We start from the raw sequence: 24,402 nt of genomic DNA, 5'->3' as shown, positions 1-24,402 counted from the left end.
ATTTTCTCGACCGCAGTAGCATTTTTATTTTGGCTGTATCCTTTACATATTATTGAACCTTGCATACTTTTATGTTTTATTTTCTCGACCGCAGTAGCATTTTTATTTTGGATGTATCCTTTACATTTTTCATAACTTTGTTAGTCTCTGAAAATAGCTTTCTTAGTCTCTAGGAGTAGTTTAGGTTTTGTTGGTGGGGATAGTAGCTTTAAGTGTTAGGGAGCGTAGCTTTTGTTGGTGACAGTAGCTTTGGTTGCTTGTGACAGTAGCTTTTGTGACCTTGCCGGAGGTCGCCGGAAATCTCACCAGAGTAACTTTTGTTGCTGGTGACAGTAACTTTTACTTTTAGGGTTGTTGGTGACAGTTGCTTTGGTTGCTTGTGGCAGTAGCTTTCGTGACCTCGCCGGAGGTCACCGGAAATCTCACCAGAGTAGCTTTTGTTGCTAGTGACGATACCTTTTGTTACCTTCTCGGAGATTGCCGGAAATCTAACTAGAGTAGCTTTTGTTGCTGGTAACAGTAACTTTTGTTGTCACCGGAGTTCGCCAGAAGTTGGTCGGAGACCTTGTAGGAGAGGAGAGAGAGAATGATTGTTGACTTTTTATTCTAGTGGCATTTACATAAATATGTTGGTTTTTATATCCAAAATTCACTACTAGCAAAAGGCTCATAGAATACAGATTTTTTTTTTCTGTATCTTTTGCTTCAAATGATACAAATAAGGGTATCAAAAACTCATTGGGTACTGTGCAGCCACGGAATGAAAAAGAGTATTCTCTATCGCACGTTCCACTAACCAAAAGCCACGCTTAAGACTTTTTTTTATTTTCTTTCTCTCTCCTCATTTTCTTTTATTTCTATTTTCGTATTTACCAAAATACATAAATACTTTTATACGTATACAAAATAAGTTATACTTTATTTAATATTATATTTTTGTATAATATTAATTTATCCATAATTACGGATAATTATCCATGTGTATTAAGCAATGGATACACTACGACATCGGTATCGTTTAAATTTTATATTTAAAAAAATATTATGAAAATCAGTATTTTTAATATAAATAAATTATATCCAAATAATTTAATTTTCACTGAATTAAAATAATAATAATAACAATGAGGCATAACCATTAATATTCTAAAGAAAATATATTTATAATAAAATCTACAAAGTTTAAACTTTAAACTAACAAAAGACAAGAAATAAAATGAGTCCGAAATCTCAAATGACTAGAAAATGGAAATACTAATATGAAAATCTTTATTGTAATATCAAACTAATTTCGATAGAGTTGAATGAGCGACCACCATCTTCAACTCTTCAAGCAATGTCTTCAATCCGTCTGCATATCAGAACATTCAGATGGCAATGTGGGGCGGTAAACATCATCATTTGGGGAAAAAATCATATTTGACGGCCTTTGAGAAGTGTTCTGAGCAAATTGAGACATTGTTTGCTCCATATCTTCTTGTGTATCCACCGATATTCCACATTGTTTAAACATCTCTCCCATTTTTTGGACCGCCATGCCTACACACCTTACTTCAAACATTTCTTCCATTTTTTTTGTTTGTTCGGCCATTTTCCTTTGTAATTCATCCATCAGACGTGCTTCCCAGCCTCTCTTGTGCCTCTTTGGTTTGTGATTCTAATCGCACTCGCAAGAGTTGCACTTCCTTTGAAACACCTCGCTCTTCCACATGAATTCCAGGAACTTCATCCCAAGTAACCCCAGCTCCAAGACCCCTTACTCGATTTCCCTTCTCCTTACCAAGAACCTCAGCATACATCTCTTTACGGATTTCTGGAGCAGTGATGTCAACATTCATGCTTAGCCTCTTTTGTTCGGCCACTTCAAAATTCTCCTACAAAATGTAAATATTATATTATAAATTCAAGAATCGCACTAGTCTCGTATTTGTTAAATAAACATTAATATTTCGTATAGCGCTTACAATTGCTTTTGCACTTGCTGCATCAATTGGCTCTTGAGTTCCTACCTTTCGGTATGTTAATTTGAACAATTCCCATCTATTTGGCTCTTTACCATGCAGAAGTTCCTGTGCAATTCAAAGGATGGTACATATTATATAAAGATAACACATCAAAATTTCTAGTCAATAAAATGGAAAATAAGTAAAAGTATAGGCTAACTTACATATTCATGAGCCAAACTAGCATAGGTTCGTGTCCCTGTTGACTGATTCATTATCTTTTGAGACCAGTTCCCCTTGTTGATGGTCACCATCCTCTGTGTGATCCATAAGTGAAAATAATTAAGTAGGAATAAAGCAATTAAATAAGGTAATAAGAAAAGCAATATTTTCATTACCTAATGCTTCTTCTTGTCATTGTTTGCAACAAACACTTTCCATTGGTCCTCATCAACACTATCATCGTCAGGTTTGTGAAACCTAAGGGGACTATTCTTGAATGGTTTATACCATTTCTTACTCAACTCAGACTTCCAATGCTTCCAGCGTTCATTAATTCAACTTGCTCCTGACCTTTTCCCTGATTTTACTTTCCAAACAGGCAACTCGTGGGTGTGTCAAGTCAAGAGTTTCCTTCAAAAATTGTTAACAATAATTTCTCAAACATCATGACAATATAAGGAGAACTAAAACATAATAATGCACATGCGAGCAATGAAATGAGAAAATTTGAAACATTTTATATTTACCTTTATGCGATTCCAAGCCCTTTCATAGTTGTCACTTTTGTTGAACTTGCGAAAATCAGGTTCGCTAATTGGAAATAGTGAACAATCTTTTGCTAAAATGCCCAAATATCTGGAAAATCTTGCAACCTTTTTCCGTGGACCCTTAGGAAGCCCAAAGCGGTTCCACAACAATTTTTTTAGTTTGGGCCTCTTTGTCTCTTTGTTATCGTAGTGGTCTCTGATAAACCATTGTCATTGCTAGGAGACATTACTTGCTGTTGAAACATACCGCCGATATCTTGTGTCTCACTATCGTCATACCCAATATTTTTGTCGTCATACCCAGTGTTTTCTTCATGGTCACTTCCACTATCAATAAAGTAACTCATCCTGACATTTAATCTTGCATTAGAATAAATATCACGGAATGAACTGAAAAGACATGAGAATAAATTGATTAAGAACACTATAATTCCTATCAAGAACAGAACCCCAAATCATCAAATCTGAGAGTGATGGGACGACGGAGTGAGAGTAATGGGGACGCAAAACCTTGCTATTTATGTCATAGCAGAAACATAATCCAACCTCATTTAGGTTCTAAATCCAAAATCAGCTACAGCCATTCAAAAAAAAAGGGGGTACAGGCCTAAACACATCTGATTATTTATTAAGGTTGAAGCTTGCGTGGCTATTGGGAGCATGTAATGACTATTATTTAAATACTAACTTTGCATTCCATATACCATGAAAATAGTAATATAGTTCAGCTGCAAGACGTTAAAGAATTGAACAAATCAGAATCGAACCATAAATTACTTCTAGCTAGAACAAAGCATATTGCTTTGGCACTAATTCATTCGAATTTAGATATTATCAGAGTACATAAACTACTAAACAATAAACTGAACAATTTGATATGTTGAAATCAAGCATGCTATTTAATCATAAGTTACAGACTTCTCCCTCTCAAACACGCTAATTAACTCCTTATATTGTACAACTTATTTGTATTAAAAGATGCTTTCAAAGCTATGACATGAAAAAATACCAAGTGTACAAAGATAAAAGCAAGGTTCATACCTGCTAAGTAGGTGATTTTGTCTTTTTGATGCCTGGAAAGACAACATAATAAATTGCTTAAGAACACTTTAACTCCTACCAAGATTTCTAAGTCTCAAATTGGAATTGAAAATCTCAGTACAAGAACATAACCCCAAAAAATAGTCTCAAACAACAAAGAAAACTATCTCATACAAAACAAGCACATGCATTTTCATAAAAACCCATAAATACTACGAATAGCAAGAAGAAAAAACCAAACAAGAACAACCCACATGTAGAGAACCCAAAGACGTTATTCCCAAGCACGATAAGACCAAAAATGGCACATGCAAGTAAAAAATACTACCTAAAAGCACATGAACCCGCTTCCTAAAAACCCAGCACTGTCGATTCCGCAAACCCTACAAAATAAACAAAGATCGATCATAAGCGATTAAGCGCAAGACATACCCAAAATCAGTCAAAAAAGGAAGACAAGTGCATGAGAGGGAACATGAACAAATTGGGGTTTAAGAGAAGAGCAGTAGCCAAACCTCTACTTCCCTCTGCTTCCTTGGTCAGTGAAGAGCAGAATGCCCTTTTAATCTAATCGATTACCGAGGTTTGAGGGATTAGGGCTCTTATCAGGCGCCAATTGTCCCGCCTATATTCCTTGTGTTCCCACTCTCCTTCGTGTTCTTGTTTTTTTCTTTTTTTCATTTTGGGCGTACAAGCGGGAAATTGAAGAAACAGAAGTTGATAAGGACTACTCCAGTTCACATGCTGATCGATACCATGGATAATTCAATCTGGAATTGATATGATTATATAAAGTCATTGGATGATTAAATAAAATAAAATAAAAAACTAAAGCCACCGTAAAGAGTTTTATTTTTATTTTTTTTATTTATTTTTTATTGAGAATAAAATTTATTGGATAGAATCATAGTATAGGAGGATGACAATTAACAAACTAATATAAGCAAAAAACTAGGCCACCGTAAGAAATTAAACAAAATATTATAACCAAAAGAAAATAAACAAAATATTAATGTGTGGTTCAGCTAATACAAAACGAAAAACAAAAAATTTATGAATATAAAATAAAACAATTATTTCGAAAATATTGGATCACCCCATCCACTAAAACACCATCAACATCTGTTCTTGTTATTTCTTCATCGCTATTAACCAAATTTTGGGCGTCATACGGCTCAGGTTCTATGTCTATGCCCATATCAAACAAATCTCTGGGTCGGGTTCGAATCACCGTGTGCCAAGCCGGTTGAGTTGGGTCTTGAATATAGAAAAATTGCACGGCTTGTGAAGCAAGAATGAGTGTCTGGCTTAGTAAGTAGATGATCAAAGTTTACCAAAATGAAGCCATATTCATCCATTTTAACAGCTCTATTGCGGACTCTATTATCTGCCCAATCACAATCAAATAATAAGACTTTTCGACCATGGTGGTAGTCTAGCTCAATAATGTCTGTCAGTACACCATAGTAGTCTTTTACACCATCCCTTGGTCTGCGATCTCCTGCTCTAGCATAGCTACTGACCTCAGCTTTAACAAAAATACCACAGTTTTGAGTCTTTGATTTTGCGTCAATAGATTTTACAAAAAAGCGAAAATCATTCGTGATGTACTTGTTAAATCGTCTTGCATCTTTACTTGGTCCTATAGTTAAAGCTCGAATGTTTGGATCGACATCTTCTTTTCGTTGTACTTTTTCCTCTATCTGTACCATTGACATATGATGCTTTATATGTCAGACATGAAAAAAGTGATAAAAAGAGATAAATTAATTGGACAAAATCCTACCAAGTCTTGAAAATATTTCCAAAATGACTCGTTCTCTTGTTTTTCAGCCTCCATCAAAGATGTACGTCTATGCCTAGTTCGTTGAGTCTTTGCTACATGATCCCTAACAATTTCAAACATACGTCGTCGATTAGTGATATATGAAAGAAATTTATTAGTGACATCATCACAAGAATGATAAATGACTTACTGTAGATGTTGCTTGATCTGAGGGCAATTGATCAACACGTGTGTGTGCAGACGTATCCATTCAGCATCAGGGAGTCTAAACTCATGTCCAGATTCTATTGACCGTCCCCTTTTAAAAAATAACGGTAACCCTAGCCTACACGAGGAACAATATCCAGGTCATCAGCATTACGACCAATCCTCATTCTCTTTGACTCGACCCCATCTGACAAATACATAGTACAAAATAATAGACATTCCTCAATTATGTAACCCTCTGCAATGCTTCCCTCAGGCTGACTCCGATTGCGTACATATTTTTTTAAGTCATGTAGGTACCTGGCTCAAAAAATTTCCATTGATAATATCAACATGAGTCGTGGTTAACTATACCATATAATGAATATAACTTTAAAGATAGTCTAAAAAAAAAAAATCTTCAAAAATATAATTAATGATGTAATCACGAAATGATTTTCTTTGATAAACAAGCACAGACAATATTAAAAGGATGAATAGATCAGTTTGCAACGCAGCCTTTTATGGTGTACGTAGTCATTGTTTAATTATTTTATATATAAATTAGTTATATAAAAGGAGAAGGAGTTTTTCCTTGTATAAGATTAGGAGTCATTGTTTAATTCATTTTCCTCTTATATAACTACTTGTACAAACGAATGAAAACAATCATGTAAGTAGACAACAACGACAATTATTAAAAGAAAAAAAAATTACAATAATAATAGATAAACGGTTAATTAATTTATTTAAATAAAATATCAAACATACCTTTCAATTGGGTACATCCATCGAAATTGTACAGGCCTTGCAATTGCTGCTTCATCTGCCAAGTGTATCAGAAGGTGTACCATGATGTCAAAAAAAGATGGTGGCATTAACATCTCTAATTTGCAAAGTGTTTCAACAATCCGATTAGACAAATCACGAAAATGGTCTACTGTACCAACTTTAGTGCATAATTGCCTGAAAAATGCACTGAGCTCCAATAACACCTTAGCTATGTCTGGTTGTAGAGCATGACAAATAGCCACTGGAAGTAGATATTGCATGATTATGTGACAATCATGATTTTTAAGACCAACTAATTTTCTTTCAGCGATTCTTACACATCTACGAATATTTGATGAAAATCCATCACAAACCCGAACCGATTCAAATATTTTGCATATTAATGTCTTCTCATCATTGGATAAGGTGTATTTTGCTGGAGGCAACCATGTTCGGCCACCACGTGGCTGAGGATGTAGTGAATGCTTAATACCCATTAGTACCATGTCAAGGCGGGCCTTTAAGCTGTCTTTGTTTTTCCCATCAATTCCTAATAAAGTCCCAATGACACTATCTATAACATTTTTGTCAACATGCATGACATCTAAATTATGACGCAGTAATAAGTTCTTCTAATAAGGCAGTTGAAAGAAAACACTTTGCTTCCTCCACGGCCCTGTGTACTCTGTGTTATCCTTATTTTGAACTCGTTTTCTTTTACGAGTGGACCATTTTTCCTTTCCCTTTCCAAGTTGGAACGTCAATGTATTAGTTGCCTCCAAGCAATCTAACCCCGTCATTGGTTTGGGTGGTCTACGATATTCAGTTGATCCATTGAAGTTGCTGCGCCATGTACGAAAAATATGGTCATTTGGAAGCCACTTTCGATGCCCCATGTAGATTTATTTCTTTCCATGATGCAACCTCAAATAATCATTCTCCTCACCACAAGTTGGGCAAGCTTTTGACCCCTTAATGCTATATCCAGACAACATGGCATATGCAGGAAAATCATTTATAGACCACAATAATGCAGCTCTCATATGAAAAATCTCTTTCTTATATGCGTCATATGTAGGAATTCTTTATGTCCATAACTCTTTCAATTCGTCTACCAACGGTTGCAGGTACACATCTATGTCAACTCCAGGACTTTTAGGGCCTGGTATAAGCAGAGATAACATCATGTACGGTCTTTTCATGCATAACCAAGGAGGGAGATTGTAAACAGTAACTATAACAGGCCAGGTACTATGGGACAAGCTCATCATACCAAAATGGTTGAATCCATCACTAGCTAGACCCAAACGAACATTTCAACCCTCTGAGCCAAAATCATAGTCAATTTTGTCTAATTCTGCCCAAGCAAGAGAATCAGCTGGATGGCGGAAAACCCCATCTAGTGGCCTTAAGAGGAGAAAAAATAGTTGGGAACATTCAAAAATGGCCTTATATGTAATTGGCCCAATATATTTTTGTTTATTTCATGCAAAATAGCACATCAAGCAGTTTAATATCAAATAACATATTGTAATAGAAAAAAGTAATGCAATTAATCTTTGATTGATGAAGCATATCTTCCATGCGTGTTCTTCTCCATTTTCTTAATAATATATATGTGGAAATCGTGCATGTTCTGTACCTTGCCTTCACTGATTAATCTTCCTTGCCGAATACGCATTTATCTTCCATGTACTCTGATCAAATTTACAAGTGAGATACCAGATCTAAGATTAAGAAAAATTTGCATACTTTCTCTTTCTTTTGGCTGGTGAAGATTGTATATGATTTTATATTAGCTACTCCTAGATCATGATTATGAAAAAGGATTGGTTTGTTTTTTTTTTGGGCTGGTGCGAATTGTGAGATCCTGCTAAGTTGACCGGTTGACTATCTTTTGCTTGGAAGCAACAAAGGAGGGTTCTAAAAAAAAAGAAGAAAAATTTCTTGCTAATTATAACTTTTAAGTAATAAGGATCTTTAACGTTCTCGATCGGGAAAATAATCGTATATATAAATTTGGGAGGGACTTTGACTACTTGTATAACGATTAAAAGTAATTAGTATACACTCAAATGCTTGAAAAGATCCCTTTAAAATAGAGCTTATGCCTTTCAATAAGTGAAGATATGAGCCAAAGCTGGTAAAATCAACTATGGGTGGCCTTAAATTGACAAATTGTGAGGTGTACGTCATAATGTCTACTGCACTTGTATGCTTACTACTTAGAAGTGAGTCAACTAATGTTCATAAGGAATTGAAATATGGGTATAGATCGAAAAGTCCACTTTAGCAAACTATACATTTGTAATGTTAGCTAGGTATATGCAGAAAAGGACTTAATGAGGATATGATAATGAAGTTTGAACCTAGTACTGACAGTATTCGACTATAATATTCCCTAAAGCGTGTTCATTAACTAGTTAGCATAAATTAAACCATAAACAAAACATTATAAGATGAATAGAGATCGGGGATCGATGTAACCTAACCTCCAGCTATTAAAATTATATATTGCTCTTATTGATTGCATTATATATTGAGCAGTATCAAGTGTAGATATCAATCAAAATCTGGGATTAATTATTTAAAATTGATCATACATCGTGAACCTCTCATTTTCGAATTGAAAGATGGAATATGACTACGACGTTGTTATTTTTATGATATTAGTCGCAATCGTATAAGATAACCCCGGTTGGTGCTGATCCTTTTAATTTAAAATAATCTAAGTACGTCATGACCATCTCACTGCTTGGACTTTCATTAGCCGTTGAAAACTACCCTAAACATTTTTAGTAGCGTGACGTTGTGAAATGAAAAGATATTTCTTCTATTTTCTTGGTGCAAAGAAAGCTAACTAAAAAGGAAATGTTAGACTTTTTTTTGTTAGAGGGAGGGCGTCAATTAAGGCTGTTAATGGGTCGTGTTGGGTTGGGTTTGTGTCGGGTTAAGCAGTGGCGGAACTAGAAGGTTGTATTTGGGGGGGCCGAAAAATTGTGAAATATGTTTAACAAATTTTTAAATTTTTTTTTATTAGAAGACAATTTAATGCAAAACATATTTAACATTTATAAAGAAAGCTTTAATAGTAATTTTTGAGCTACGTACCAATGTATTCTTTCATAGCATCTATTTATGTCTTCTTTTTAGTTTTTCAAAAAATTTATTAATAGGTTATAGATATTGTACCACACAAGTGTTAAAAATTATTATTTTTTATACTTTTTCTACACAATCCAGAGAAGGAGGGGGGCAATTCCATGATTCTTGTCTGATTCACATACCAATTACATGTTCCCACGTTTGCAATTCAAAAGTTTGGGGGGGCCAGGGCCACCTCTGGCCCCTTAATAGTTCCGCCACTGGGGTTAAGGTAGTTGTCGTATCGCAAAATATAAACCCAAAACCCAACCCATTTAATAATCGTGTCAAAAGTTTAAACTCAAACCCAATCCATTTATTAAACGGGTTACCCGTTTCCAACCCGCTTAACCCATTTAATAAATAGGTCGTGTCTTGTTAGACAAAATGACTCATTTAAGCGTTAACAGTGTGACCCATTTAACTAAAAAAATGCATAAATTGATTAAATTCACTAAAAACTCCACAAGACGAAGAATATAAATAATTATATATAATTCATAAATAATTAAATCCAAGAATTAAAAAGCGAAATATTTCAAATTTTCTAATCCTATGATAAAATACTCTGAACGTCCAAAATTTCAAGAAGAAACATAGCACAATTGGGTTATACGGGTTCACTTCGTGTTGGGGCCGACCCATTTATTAAATGGGTCATGGCGGGTTGACCCACCGCCGACCCTTTTTTTAATCGTGCGGGTTCAACCCGCTTTATTTCGTGCGGGTTTCGAGTCGTGTTATCTGGTCGTGTCGGAATTGACAACCCTAGCGTCAATCCATTATAATGAAACAGTAAGCAACATTACACAATTATCCACCCAGTACGGCTACGTCAATATTGAATCACTGCCTAGACTAAGAGCGCTATAGGAATAAGCACTGATAAAGTAACCAGACGAGTAGGGTTGCAATCCAAAGACAATGCACCCTACAATATTCTTGAAAAACAAAAGAACCTAGCTAGATTAGGGAGAACCCCTACCCATCAGCAACGAGCTTTGACCCAAGCTCAATCATATAGGAAACCAACCCCGACGCCTATGCCTTTAACTTCCCCGCAGTCAACCATGGCACCTGCACCACTATCGACCACCTGCCTGGAAGTAACAACTACTAGCCACAACGCCATCATGATCCGTCCATCATCCCAAGCAGCACCGACCACCTTTGAACAATACCTAGGCTTGTCCCTCCTTGGGTCCGCATCCACTAGACGAAAGAAGTCTGGATCATCAAATCGCCCATGCCTAGACCAGGGCCAGATTTCAGGCAAACGCACGCCCGAAGGTTGTCGCCACAAAACCGTACCGCTCAGCGTCGTATCACCAACCCAATAGCCATCCTCCTCCAGAAGAAAAAGACGCCAATGAAAACAGGAAGCCAAAGCGCCTGCGTGCCAAAGCACGGACAGCGCCGCCTCTCAGAAAAAAAATCGTGACCGATCTGTCGAGAAATCAAGGCTGAGCCTAGGCCAAACCCTAGGCGGCGGCATGAACTAGAAGAGAGAGAGAGAGAGAGAGAGAGAGAGAGAGATGAGAGCTCTAACATCCTTTAATAAGGAAATATCAGACTTGAACACATATTGAATATAGGAATAAGTGATTGATTTTTGGATTGCCCAGCCATTGCAAATTCACTATGCAATCGTGCTTGGATTTTAAATGGGTCGAATTAACTAAATCAAACAATAAAGAAGATCAATATACGGAGAAAATCAGAAAGATTATCAAAAACTTAATCAATCTCTAATTCAATGATCTGATTCGCATATATTTTTTGGTCCATTATATAATTGAATAACTTCAATAAAAATGAATCATTTGTTTAAGGACACCTAATTTGTGTGTTTGGCCCAAATTCTAATTACTTCTTAGAGTTGTAATAGGATTAGTGTTTCGGATATCTATTGAGATATTTCAATCATTGTACGATTTAGTTTCCTTATAAGACTCAGATTCTCTACTTGTAATCCTCTATATAAAGAGGTCCATATTATCAATGAAAGTACAAATCATTCTCTCTCAATTTCTAATTCCCTAAAACATAATTTTGTTTTTGAAAATAAAAACTCAAAATGAAGCATTAGACTATAATTTCGAATGTGAGAGTAAATAATCTTTGTTATTGATTTCTAAAAAGAATCTAATATCTTCTAATTCTTTACTTATTTGTTATTTATAATAATAAGAAAAAAATCTTTGATATCGATGTTCGATCTCGTACAAAAATATGTTTGTAGCAGAATTAGTTTCAAACTAAGATATTTGTAAGAAATGCTTGAAACTTCGCAGGAGCCGGTGTTAACTATTAAGAAATAAAACATTTACCGTGTTTTGCTTCAAGATGGTTTTTAACAACTAACTCAGAATTAACAAAGGTAGTGTGTGTGTCATCCTGTTAGGACCATAATTACCTAGTAATTATTCTCCTAATCTTGCACTTTTGCTTAACATTTGTGTTTATTTATACATACTTATTATGTTTTCCTTACCATGCTAGGAAATGATGAAGAAACTTGGAAATGCACTAAAAAGTGAATCTTATCACATTTTCCTTCTCCGTCTAGGAGAATCCGAGCTAAGTAAGGAAGGAGAAGTGGAAGACTGACCAAATGAACTCCAAATGAGTTGAAAATTTTCAGATACATTCTAGACATCCTAAGAATCATTTCATATGAAGAGTTCAAGAGCTAGTTCGGAGTGGAAGGCTTTCATATGATTGCTCCAAGTTTCAGACTAAAAGATGAAAACTGTAAAACCGGACCTGTAGGGATTCCGGCAGCATTTTCTCCCAAACCATGGTGAACTAAGTTTTGAAATTTTACCAGGATAATCTACACTCATGGAGAAACATTTTATATGAATAAGTCAAAGGCCAATTCAGTAGTCTTGGCGGAGATCTAAGTGAAGAAATAAAGTGCGCAAACGAACGAAAAAGAAGTCAATGGTGGTCAACGCCAAATTCCCGACATTGTTGGCCAAGTTGGCCAGCCGAGAACATGTGTGGAGGACAAGGAAGAGCTTCCTAGGGTTAGAGACTTTAGGTGGAAAAACTTTAGGTCATAGTTATTTTGAAATTCAAAATTTAAAAGTTGACAAGTAGTCCTGTTTTTACACCTTACACATTTGTCTCCCATTTATTACCTTGTTCCCTTACACAATGACCCTTCTACCCTTATTTTTTCCCCTTCACCAAAATATCTATGGGCTTTCTAGGTCATTTCCATGTGGAGTTAAAGACTAGATTCATATTTTGTGCTTACACATTTGTTAACCACATCTATCCCTTCATTTCTTTTGATCTCCACCCTCCATTAATCACTTTTGGCTTTATATAGCCCTCCCCTCACTTTGGACGTTTTTGATGTTTTCCTTCATCCATTTCATCTTCTTCCTCTCCATTCTTCTTAGTTCTTCATCTTTTAGGTAGTTTAGGTAATTTTGTTTAGCTTTTGTGTAGAGAGAGAGGTATAGCATCTTTGGTTGACAATCAAAACCGGAGATTCTATACCTTTTGATCAATCACACTTGTGGATAGATTCATAAAGCTTTGTTCTTCATCTTCTCTTTGTGTTTGTAGATTTGTATAGTGTTTTGGGTTTGAGGAAACCGAAAATACTATACTTTGAAGCATCACATCTTCTTAGTTTGCATATAGAAAGCTTATGGGGGGATTGATTCATCTCGGTTTGGTATTGAAATACTTCTCATCATCTTCTCTTTGTTTTTATGATGTATTACTCTTTTAAGGCTTTTATGTATATTTCCATGAGTTGTGAGTAGAATAAATTTGGGTCTAGGGTTTAGCCCTAGCCAAATTTGTGTACAAATTATTTAGTTAAATTTAATATAGATCATGCCATGAATTTCTACTTTGCTAGTTTAATTGTTCATCATTTATGCATCTTAGATTTGTCACCTAAGGTTGGTATGTGTTGACAATTTCATGGAAGTATGCTAGGCTGACAAACTTAGTAAACTAATTAGCATGTTGCAAATGTAGAAATGGTAATCTTGTGATAATCAAATAAGGTTGCTTGGGTCCTTACAATTAGGCTTATCATGTGGATGTGGCTTAGGTGTCTGATAATCAAGGGATCTTAGCTTGCATTTACGTAGGTCTACTTGTGTCCGATACTCAAGGAATAAGTAGAAACTAAAAAGTTTGTAGGCGAGTTATGTCCGATAATCAAGGTGTAGCTTAAATACATTCTCTAGTATAATTGTTTCTTGGTTACACGATAATCAAGAGAACCGAGGGGGATTCCATCTTGGCATGAGCATGTTAAATTTGGTTACTTAGATTTGGCACAAAGGAGGTTAGGTGTGATGCCTTACAACCTATTTATCTCATTGATCAATTTATTAGCTTAGTTTATTTTTGTGCAACTTAGTTTACTTTATAAATAATTAAAATCAACCAATCCGATTCACAATTTTACCATTGTAAATATTATTATTGATAATTTTGGCTTCCAAAGGGCCGAGACTATTAATTTGTAAAAAGATAGACTCACATGTGTTTTTCTAGGTTTCTTTTCATGGTGATCTAGTTAGGGTAGAGTTACTCAATCCCTTGGGTACGATACTCTCACTTTCCTTTTACTAAAACTTGACCTCCTATACTTGAGAGTAGGGCACATCATACACAAATTTGCACATAGTTTTCATACTCGTGACATCTTACTTGAGAATCTTCTTTTTGATAATTCAGCATTTATCATGTGTGTTTTTTTTTTAAGAAGCTGTACATGAAGTTGAAATTATATGAAGGATTAAATACTTGTTACTCCATGTACTTTGCTCTAGAAAACAGTTCAGTCCCTCACCTTTTAAATTAAACAATTTAGTCCTTATTCTCTCTAATTCTCACACAATAGATCAAAAATGACCTAAAGTGACTATTATACCCCTTACTTCCTCTTTTTATTTTTATTTTTATTTTTTTTCTCTTTTTTAAAATAATTTTTCTCCCCTTTTTTATATTCTCTCTCTCTCTCTCTCTCTCTCTCTCTCTTCCCCCCCCCTTCCTGAAAACAAAATCCCTAAAACTCTCTCAACTTTCTCTCTTGCCAGAGCCACTCTCGGCCTTGGATCGGAGCTCAACAGAGAACACAACCATAGCTTCCCCTTTTCCAACAGAATCTCATTGTTTCCTCTAAGTCCAGAATTCAAGAACATGAGACGAAAGGATTCTACCGTCAATGGAAGCGCGTGCGGCATCGTCTAGCATCGGTGGCTAGTGAGACTTCAAAGGTAGGATGGCTGATGTTTGCTGGGTCGAGTGATGGTGGCAGTGGCAAGGCGATGACCTGAAGTCGAAGAAAATAGGAGATCAGAGGCGTCGAAGATTTGAGGTGAGCTTGTGGAGGCTGGGATCTATGCCATGCATCTATCCTACTTGGGCTTAAGCCACCATCGACCTGTCTTTCATTTGGTGGTGGTGGTGGTGTTTTGAGTGGCGGCCGGAAGCCGCACTTTCCTACATAGACCCTTTTTTTTTCTTTCCCGATCTTCAATCCTGGGTTGCCAGTCGAGTTGGGGAGGTTGGGGTGGAGCCAACTTCAGGAGCAGCTTGGAGAGAGAGAGAGAGAGAGAGAGAGAGAGAGAGAGAGAGAGAGAGAGAGAGAGAGAGAGAGAGAGAGAGAGAGAGAGAGAGAGAAAGTAAAAAAAGAAAAGAAAAATAATATAAAAAATAGAAAATTACTCATAAGTGTCATTTTAAAACTTTAATTAACTATAAGGCCACCTAACCTTTTTTGTACACACAAGGCCACTTAGATGTTCAAATTATTTCGTCTCTGACAATTTTACCCTTTCAACTGACAAAACCAATTGCATCATTACAGTCTTACAGATCTCTCTTTGTCTTCTCTCTTTCTCTCTCGTCGGCGATTCAGGAGCCGATGCCTTGGTGACTCGCGCTGAAACCGGAGCCTGAGCCCGACCTCTCCTCTTATCCTCCAGTGGCCGTGGCAAGGCCCCGGCGATGGCAAGCAAAGCCTGTTCGCGGCGAAATCGAAAACCCTATCCTTCGTCTTAGTGATTTCATCTTCGATTTCCGAGTAATGGATTACGACTACTGGAAAACCTCATCCTATGGCGCAAAGATCTCGCCCTACCACCTGTCCTCATCATCACAGCCGATGTACGGACCTTTGCAGCCGTTGTCGTCATTGTACTCCAAGTCAACACGATCAAATGTTGGTCGCTCCTCCGTCTCACGGCGGTGGACGTCACCGTCCCTTTCCTGTAAGTTGAATCTTCTTTTGTTTATTCTAAATTGATTGAAATTAGCGTTGATTTAGGGTTTCTAATTTGTAAATTTTGTAAAATTTGTGTTGCCAAAATTGCAGCGGGATTGGGCATTCAAGTTTCTATTGAGGCAGAGTATCGGATCACTCCTCCGGTAAACTTTGGAGTTTCAATTATAGCAATTAGTGATGGAAAGGTTTCATTGTATTTTGGACAATTGAACTTAGAGTAGATTAGGTTATGTGGTTGAGGTATTTCAAGCTGGTCTCGAAGATCACATTATATATTTGCATTATTTTGTTGAGTTGGAGTAACTCTAAATGTCTGATATGATTGGGTTTTGGTTTGGTTGGCGTTGGCGTTGGATGAGGAAACCATATGTCCCAGATCTAAGCTTACAACCCCAGTCACAGATGTTGCTTTTGGAGAAGGTCAGTTTCCTTAGCAATGCCTGGATTGAGTCTTGTTTCCTTTAACCCTTCAACTTGGCATTTTACATATTATTAATTCATTGTCGTCAATTTTGTCTAGAATGGAGCACTCCTATTTTTAATGTTCCACTATCACCAAAAAAGGTTGTCCGTGCTGCAATGCTGAAGAGTACTTTACGGGTACTATTTTGAAAGCTCAATAGAAAAGTCTACTTGATCAAGTAACCTTCTCTTTTGATAAAAGATCATGCAAGTTCTGTTGGATGCATTGGTTTGCAACATTTTTGATTAACTGCTTAGGATACTGTTTGCTCTTATACCATTGATTCGCTGAATATTGTTTCCTCATATGCAGGGTAATAGAAGTGATCTACTGAAGATGCAACAAGAAAAGGCGAGATTAGAGCGGAAGCAGCGTGAAGGTGATCTAAACATGTCTTCTTCTTATTACGTTTTCCTTTTCTTTTCTTTTCTCTAAGGACAGCTCTCCTTTAATTTTTGTTATTGAAATCTAGATAATATATGGTCCAAAAATGTTGCAACAAATGGGTGTGACACTCTACTCCAATCCATTCATCTGCTTGATTATTGTCTTTGAAGGCGATTCTTCTATACTATATTCTGCAGTGTTTCTATGTCTATGTTAGTCTCTTTTTAAGATATTGTCAGTAGCTTCTGTTTTCATTTTAATTGATTTCAAGTCAATAGCTTTCTATAACTAGTGACTTTTCAATACAGTGATAGTAACTTTCTATTTCTATGTTAGTATCTTTTCAATCTGATGTCAATAACTTTTTTGTTTTCATTTTTATTGATTTCAAGTCATTAGCTTTCTATAACTGTTTTAGTGGCTTTTTAACACAGTGATAGTAGCTTTCTATCTCTATGTTAGTATCTTTTCAATCTTGTGTTAGTAACTTTTTTGTTTTCATTTTGATTGATTTCAAGTGCTCTTTTGTTAGTAGCTTATCAAATTAAAAAAGCATGATTCGAAATGAAATTTAATTTTTTTGTTTGTTATGATTTCATATCTCTAGCATTTCTTGTTTGGGATTTGTATTACACTATCAACATGGATAATCAGTTGGTTTTGTGCAATCAATATCTATGTCAGTAGCTTGTTATTACTGGTTCAGTAATTTTGTACATGTGTCATAGTAGCTTTCTGTATCTATGTTAGTAGAATTTTAGATTGCTTGTTTTTGATTATATGGTTGATAAAGAGTGCCACTTTGTAGTGTGGTGGCACACTGCTGTTTTCAGTCTGCATTTCAAATACTAATATTTTGTTGTATCTTCTTGCAGAATTCTTTCCTTTGCGTTTGCAGTAGTAGATTCCGAAAATCATGTGAATTTGAGTACTGAAGCCTCCATTGACCAAGAGATCATTTAGCCAACCAAGAAATGTTGAAATGAAGTCTGATGCTGAAGGTGGCAAAATAATGTCTATGGTTAGCTAATGTGGTAGAGCTTGACAACAAGAAATATCAATGGTGGTCATTTGAAAAATGACTATTACAACATTAACAGCAGTTTTATACAACTATTGTAATAGACTTCCACAACTATGGAAGTAGCTTTTACATGGTTATATCATTGTTGAATTCTACATACTTTTTGTAGCATTGAATATGTTTTCATTTTTCAATTGCAGTAGCATTTTTGTTTTGGTTGTATTCTTTACATTTCCATATCTTTATTAGTCTTTGAGAATAACTTTTTTAGTCTCTTAGAGTAGCTTTTGTTTTGCTTGGTTATTACTGTTGGCGTTGTTGATAGTAACTTTTGATGATGGTGAGAGTAGTTTTCTGGTGTTGTTGACAGTAGCGTTTATTACTGGAGAGAGAGTAGCTTTTGGTGTTAGTGATAGTAGCTTTTTTTTGGTGGGGATAGTAGCTTATGGTTTTGGGGAGCGTAGCTTTTGTTGCTGATGACAGTAGCTTTTGTTGCTGGTGACAGTAGCTTTTGTTGTTGGTAACAGTAGCTTTTGTGACCTCGCCGGAGGTTGCCAGAAATTTCATCAGAGTAGATTTTATTGCTAGTGACAATAGCTTTTGTTGCTAGTGATAGTAGCTTTTGTGACCTCGCAAGAGGTCGCCGGAAATTTCATTAGAGTAGGTTTTGTTGCTAGCTATAGTAGCTTTTGGTGCTAGTGATAGTAGCTTTTGTGGTCGCCGGAAGTTGGCCGGAAACCCATCGGAGTTCGCCAGAGACCAGCCGAAGTTGACCGTATGCCTCGTCGGAGAGGAGAAAGAGAATGATTGTTGACTTTTTACTCTAGTGGCATTTATGTAAATATGTTAGTTTTTAATATCCAAAATATAACACCCTTTTTAATGTAGTGACCTTATGAGGGAAAAAACTAGTTTGTGGCCTTATGGCTGAAAAAACATTCAAATATGCACTTATATGTAATTAACCCTATAAAAAAGGAAGTGAGGGGTATAATAGTCATTTTGGACCTGTTGTGGACTTGTTATGTGAGAATTAGAAAGAATAAGGACTATTCAGTTTAATTTAAAAGGCGATGGACCAAACTGTTTTTCAGGTAAAAGTTTAAGGAGTAACAAGTATTGAAATTAGGGTTTTTGTTCATTTACCCCATTTCTAGGGATTTTTTTTCCCACTAACCCCTTTGTGTATTTTTAATTCCCTCTTATCCAATACACTCTAAGAGAGTCTTCCCTAATACCCCATTAAGATTTTTTTTTGTTTTTATTTTTTTTTTAATACCATTTTACCCCTCACCCCTTATTTACTTAGAGAGAGAGAGAGAGGGAGAAATCATAGGAGACTTCGCCGGAGCCCGTCACCGTCACCGGCCGTTGGATTCAGGCCAACTTTCGCCGGATTCTGGTCACCGGCGGCCGCCCATCGGATCTTTTAGAAAACCTCACCGGAAATGTTTATTACCCCAATAGACATCTATTGCCCATCAATAAAGATCTATTCCTCCCCAATAGATGTCTATCAACCATGTATTGCCTCCCAATAGACGTTTATTGGCCCCCAATAGAACTTTTGGTCTATTGCCCCCCAATAGACGTCTATTAACCCCCAATAGACGACTATCAGCCATGTATTGCCCCCCAATAGACGTCTATTGACCCCCAATAGGACTTTCAGTCGCCAGAATATGAACTAATCTTTCTAGATTTAGACAAATAAAACTTTGATTAAAGAAAAAAAATGAGAATATTACATCAATTCAAAATGTCTATTGCCCCCCAATAGATGTCTATTGGCCCCCCAATAGAACTTTCAGTTGCTAGAATGGGAACTAATTTTTCTAAATTTAGAAATATAAATCTTTGATTAAAAAAGAAGAAGAAGAGGAGATTACACCAATTAAAAACGTCTATTTTCCTCCAATAGACGTCTATTGCCCCAATAGAGAGGCAATAAACCTCCAGGCACCGATGGAAGAGAAAAATATGAGAAAAATATATGTAAAGAGACTAAAGCATAAACATTGAGCTACATAACAAATCATTAGTTCACTACTCATTTCAATCATGCTTTCTTTTCTTCTTGTATCGGCCAATGGAGTATGGGCATGTTGTATACCATGATCTGACAAGCTACCTAGGTATAGCTGCACCAGAAAATATTAAAATTTCAACAAACTTTGGAAACAAGTTCTTATTCTCCTGACATATGAACACAATTAACCTCCTCTCCCAATTTAGATGCCCATCTATCTGGTGGACCTACGCATTAATGGAATTGCCACCTAAAGCTGCCAGAATTGCTTGCATCTGGACACCCATATGAATTTGTCTGCATCATAACAACTAAGCAAAACCAAACTTTAATACGCAGAAATATGATTCACATTAACCCTTATAACAGAGCACCGCTGCATGCAATTCGACTCAAATTGCTCAAATCTAACAAGCAAGGAACAGTTAACAATAACAGATCACCAGAAAATACAATCATAAAGTGGATTTCACCTAAGAAAAGTAGCAAACTAGATCAGGCTACCCGTATCGGTGGCGGACCTAAACCAAGGAACCTACCGACGCACTAATGTCATTGTTACCGGACTCGCTGGAGCTTAAAGTCGGCGCCGGAGCTAGAGAAATCCAGAGTAGAAGGCGCGAAGGTCAGCATCTTAGACGTTGAATGCGGGGCGGAGATCGGAGGATTAAGACGAAGAGGTCAAGGTCGTCGACGTTAGGGTTCGGACCTCGTCGGCGTTGTCCTCGTCACCGTCGCTCGAAGAGGAGACACACTGAGCAGATCGGAGAGGGATGAGAGAGAGAGTTCAGATCGGAGAGGGATGAGAGAGAGAGAGAGAGAGAGAGAGAGAGAGAGAGAGAGAGAGAGAGAGAGAGAGAGAGAGAGAGAGAGAGAGAGAGAGAGAGAGAGAGAGAGAGAGAGAGAGAGAGAGAGGCAGATATAATTAATTAATTAAGTGAAGGGCATAACTGTCATTTTGCTTTAATAGGATAAGTGAGAATAAAAATTTGTTGTTGGGGTAAGTGTGATAATTTTGGCCAATTTTAGTGCTTTTAGTCAAGGACCCTTGAAATTATGCCCAGCCTAGTACGGTAATTAACTAAAGCATAAAAGAGGGAACAAGGTTACAAGGAAAAGGAAAAGTTGTTAACATGACGGGATAATTAACAAACACGTTTCTAGCCAATAGGCACTGGTCTGATCGTTAGCTTTCTGGGTTTTTAATTGCTACCAATTTCCAGTGCAACCTTGCAAGTCAAAACCAGTGCAAAATGAGTAATGGCAACGGCGGAGCAGTCAAACATGAAATACGTCGAAGAAGTGAGTGGCAATCTCGTTATTAATTGGAAATTAGAAGGTCAATAATTTAACCTAGCTAGTGTCTTGACTTTAAGTGCTCCCCTCATTTCCACACCGCTATATAAACCCTAGAATACGAACCTCGACTCACTTGAAACTAGACTTCGTACCTTCCTCTGCTCCCAACTAATTTGCAAACCTGGTCTCACCGTCCGATGGCTCGCTTCTCCCACCAACCTCCGTCAACCACCGTCGATGAAGACTCCTCCGCTTCGATCTCCGCCGTCCATCCCGACATAATTCAAACTCACATCCTCACCCGCCTCGACGGCCCCACTCTCGCCTCCGCCGCCTGCACCTCCTTCCAGCTCCACTCCCTCGCCTCCGACCACCGCATCTGGGCCAACATCTGCCACTCCACGTGGCCCTCCACCACAACGCCACGTCTCCGCCAAGTCATCTCCACCTTCCCCGACGGCGCCTTCTCTTTCTTCTCCGACTCCTTCCCGCTTCTCGCCAACTTAGACTCCGCAGCCGCTGCCGCCGATCATCACGACAGTCCGACTGAGCTAATCTCCGCCGTCGATATCTACCACGGTGACAAGCTCATCTTCAGCAAGGTGGTGGAGACGGAGACTGTGAGCGGATGGTTCACGTGCTCGCCGTTCCGGATTGACCTGCTGGACCCCAAGGACGTGGTTCCGACGCCGGTGAAGTACCCGGTGGGGCAGGAGGCCGACACGTGTCGCTATCTGGGGGAGGAACTGAGGCTGAGCTGGATTCTGATCGACCCCGTGGGACGGCGCGCTATGAACCTCTCGAGCCACACGGCGGTTTCGGTGCAGCGGCACTGGCTGAGCGGTGAGGTGCACGCGCGGTTCGCGTCGATTCTTCCCGGCCAGAGAGGGACGGCGTCGGAGTTCGTGCAGTGCGGGATCGTGGTGACGTGCGGCGCTGGGTCGGAGGGAGGAGAGTTGCAGGTGAGGGAGGTGAGCCTGCAGGTGGAGGACATGGACGGAATGCATTTGAACGGGAAGGACGGTTTGGTAATTTTGCAGAGGGGGTTGGAGGGCAGAAAGGGGAGGAATGGGAGGAGAGGGGAGGAGGGAAGGAGGAGATACGGAGACTACTTGGAGAGGAAGAGGGAAAGGAAGGAGAAGAAGAAGAGGACAGAAGGGACATTAGACACTTTGTGTGTCACTTTTGGCGTATTGGGGTTTTTCCTTTTTTGGTTATTTATTTTGTGCAGATGATAGCGTGACACTTATTTTTTCTTATTCTTCTTCTGTTGTGGTTAAACACAGTATATATACAAACAAACTACTCAATTAGCTCTATATAACTGTACTAATTCCTCCTAGATAGATAAAATGAGTTCAGCCATGCATTGTGATTCGTTTAGAAAATGTTTGACATGAAATATTACTATTTATATCATACGTATAATCAATACTTGAATTCGCCCATTCGATATGATTAATAAATGTACGGCGATTACATCATTTTGCAAAAATTAATTAACTGATGACCGATTGCTGAAACCAACTAATGTCTGAACAGTTTATATATCTTATTATGACCAAAAAAAAAAAAAAAAGACCAAAAAAAAAAAAACAGAGAAAAGCATACCTTATCATTTTTGCAAGTGTATATGTCACTTTATGAAGTAGGAAGTAGGAACGATAAAAGGGCAAACGACTTGGGTACGAAGCAAAGCATGTTAGGATGTAGGAATCATAAAAGGGCAAACGACTTGGGTATTATACGCAGTCAAGGTTTTAAATATCGGTATCTTCATACGTATCGGTATTTTGAAAAAGGGAGACATCAGAAATATCAGGGATACAGGATAACAAAATGTCGTTTTTGAAAAAAGTCAATTTTTTAGAAATTTAGAACTATATATAAATACATATGAATGTTAACTTCATCTACATCCAAAAAGAGACTCTAGGCTCTTGAAAAGCCAAAAAATTTCAAGATGCATAGCCAAAATTTAATACTCCGTACTCTGCACTCTCTTCTCATCATGTCATCCATATATGGTTCCTTGACTTTCTTCTGCAATGTCATTTGGCCTCATTTAAATAATTGAACCTTTATGGCTGTATCTTCTTTCTATTATTCAATTACAGAGTTACAAACTACCTACAGAGTTACAGACATAGTTACAGACTACACAGTACAAAATCTCTCCTCACACAGATTTGCATTTAGACTTTTAGAGAATTACTTCTCACCCAAAATCGCCTTGAGGGTATTTCTCCTCACCTAGATTCGCCTTGAGGGGATTTTTTTTCCTCACCTAGATTCGCTTTGAGGGGATTTTCTACTCACCTAGATTTAGAGGTGGCAAACGGGCCGCTAAGCACGAGCACTGCACGCTTAAATGCGGCCTGGCACCGCCCAAGCCCGTTAGTGGCCCGGCATGATCCGAGCACGTTAGAATAACGGACCGGGTTGGGCCTAGGAATATTGGCCATTTGGCCTGGCCCGAGCCCGTAATGGGCCCGACAAGGCCCGAACAAGACATATTTGGGCCGGCCATTTGAAACACAAAATTTCATTTTGTTTTTAAAAATATTAAAAAATTACAATGATGAGATTTGAATATTAGACCTCCTTATTTAAAATCTCATGACAATTCTACCAATGTTATTTCTTTTATGTTGTCAAAATAGTGAAAAAAAACATTATATCCTTGTTTTGACATAAAGTATTTTTTCTAAATATTAAATATATGTTTATGAATAAAGACTAATATCATAATAATACAACTATAGAATGAAGGAAAGAATAATATGATACTAAATCTTCATTATATTAATAAAGATTAATCTCACAATAATATACTAAAAGCAATATATTTTGAGTTATTTTTTTTCTTTCTTCATTTCTTGTAGTGGAATATAAAAAATTATTAGAAAACTAATCTTAAAAAGCTAAGATTGAGAAAAACATTGTAGAACTTAATTTATTTGAATTTTCTAAATAGTTAAATAAAATAATTTTTTATTTATTCAAATTAAGATTTTAAAATCGTGCTTTATAGTGGGTAGGCACGAGCACGAGCCGACACGATATGGGCTCGAACCATGGGCCAGACCGGGCTTAATGTTTAAGTAAATGGGTCGGCATGAGCCCAGCACGATAATAAATGGGCCGGCCCAAGCACGGCACAAAACATGACTAGGCCCACTTAAAATGGGTCTGGCCGGGCTAGCACGTTTGCCACCTCTACCTAGATTCACCTTGAGGGGATTTCTCCGCACTCAGATTTGTCTTTAGGAGATCTCTCTTCACACAGAT

General features: G+C 37.3%; 2 protein-coding genes and 1 long non-coding RNA gene across 3 annotated transcripts; 1 reads left to right on the top strand and 2 right to left on the bottom strand.

Annotated features, from left to right (window-relative positions):
* Positions 1-1,562: 1,562 nt before the first annotated feature.
* On the bottom strand, positions 1,563-3,264 carry LOC121052283. Its single transcript, XM_040516992.1, has 5 exons — positions 3,260-3,264; positions 2,944-3,103; positions 2,168-2,260; positions 1,965-2,069; positions 1,563-1,874 (listed from the first exon to the last, which is right to left on the bottom strand). Exons 1-5 carry the CDS (start codon positions 3,262-3,264, stop codon positions 1,605-1,607), a joined length of 633 nt encoding a protein of 210 aa, XP_040372926.1. The 3' UTR covers positions 1,563-1,604.
* Positions 3,265-19,801: 16,537 nt separating this feature from the next.
* LOC121052070 lies at positions 19,802-20,621 on the bottom strand. The gene is made up of 2 exons (XR_005807904.1): positions 20,352-20,621; positions 19,802-20,123 (listed from the first exon to the last, which is right to left on the bottom strand). It is a non-coding gene; the product is annotated as an uncharacterized LOC121052070 (long non-coding RNA).
* A 595-nt stretch (positions 20,622-21,216) lies between these two features.
* On the top strand, positions 21,217-22,499 carry LOC112193612 (probable F-box protein At2g36090). Its single transcript, XM_024333817.2, has one exon. The coding sequence runs from the start codon at positions 21,309-21,311 to the stop codon at positions 22,344-22,346; it is 1,038 nt and encodes a 345-aa protein (XP_024189585.1). The 5' UTR covers positions 21,217-21,308; the 3' UTR covers positions 22,347-22,499.
* Positions 22,500-24,402: the final 1,903 nt, after the last annotated feature.

The sequence above is a fragment of the Rosa chinensis genome, chromosome 3, assembly GCF_002994745.2.
Source record: "Rosa chinensis cultivar Old Blush chromosome 3, RchiOBHm-V2, whole genome shotgun sequence".
NCBI lineage: Eukaryota > Viridiplantae > Streptophyta > Magnoliopsida > Rosales > Rosaceae > Rosa > Rosa chinensis.
This window is presented reverse-complemented; position numbering and strand designations above follow the sequence as displayed.

What these genes read in the sequence shown, in the direction of transcription:
- LOC112193612 (XM_024333817.2), top strand. Translation starts at nt 21,309, where the DNA reads ATGGCTCGCTTCTCCCACCAACCTCCGTCAACCACCGTCGATGAAGAC.
- LOC121052283 (XM_040516992.1), bottom strand. An exon ending in GCGGTATGTTTCAACAGCAA is followed by an intron (nt 2,261 to 2,943) that starts GTAATGTCTCCT and finishes TGGATCACACAG; the next exon opens with AGGATGGTGACCATCAACAA. An exon ending in CTAGTTTGGCTCATGAATAT is followed by an intron (nt 2,070 to 2,167) that starts GTAAGTTAGCCT and finishes TGAATTGCACAG; the next exon opens with GAACTTCTGCATGGTAAAGA.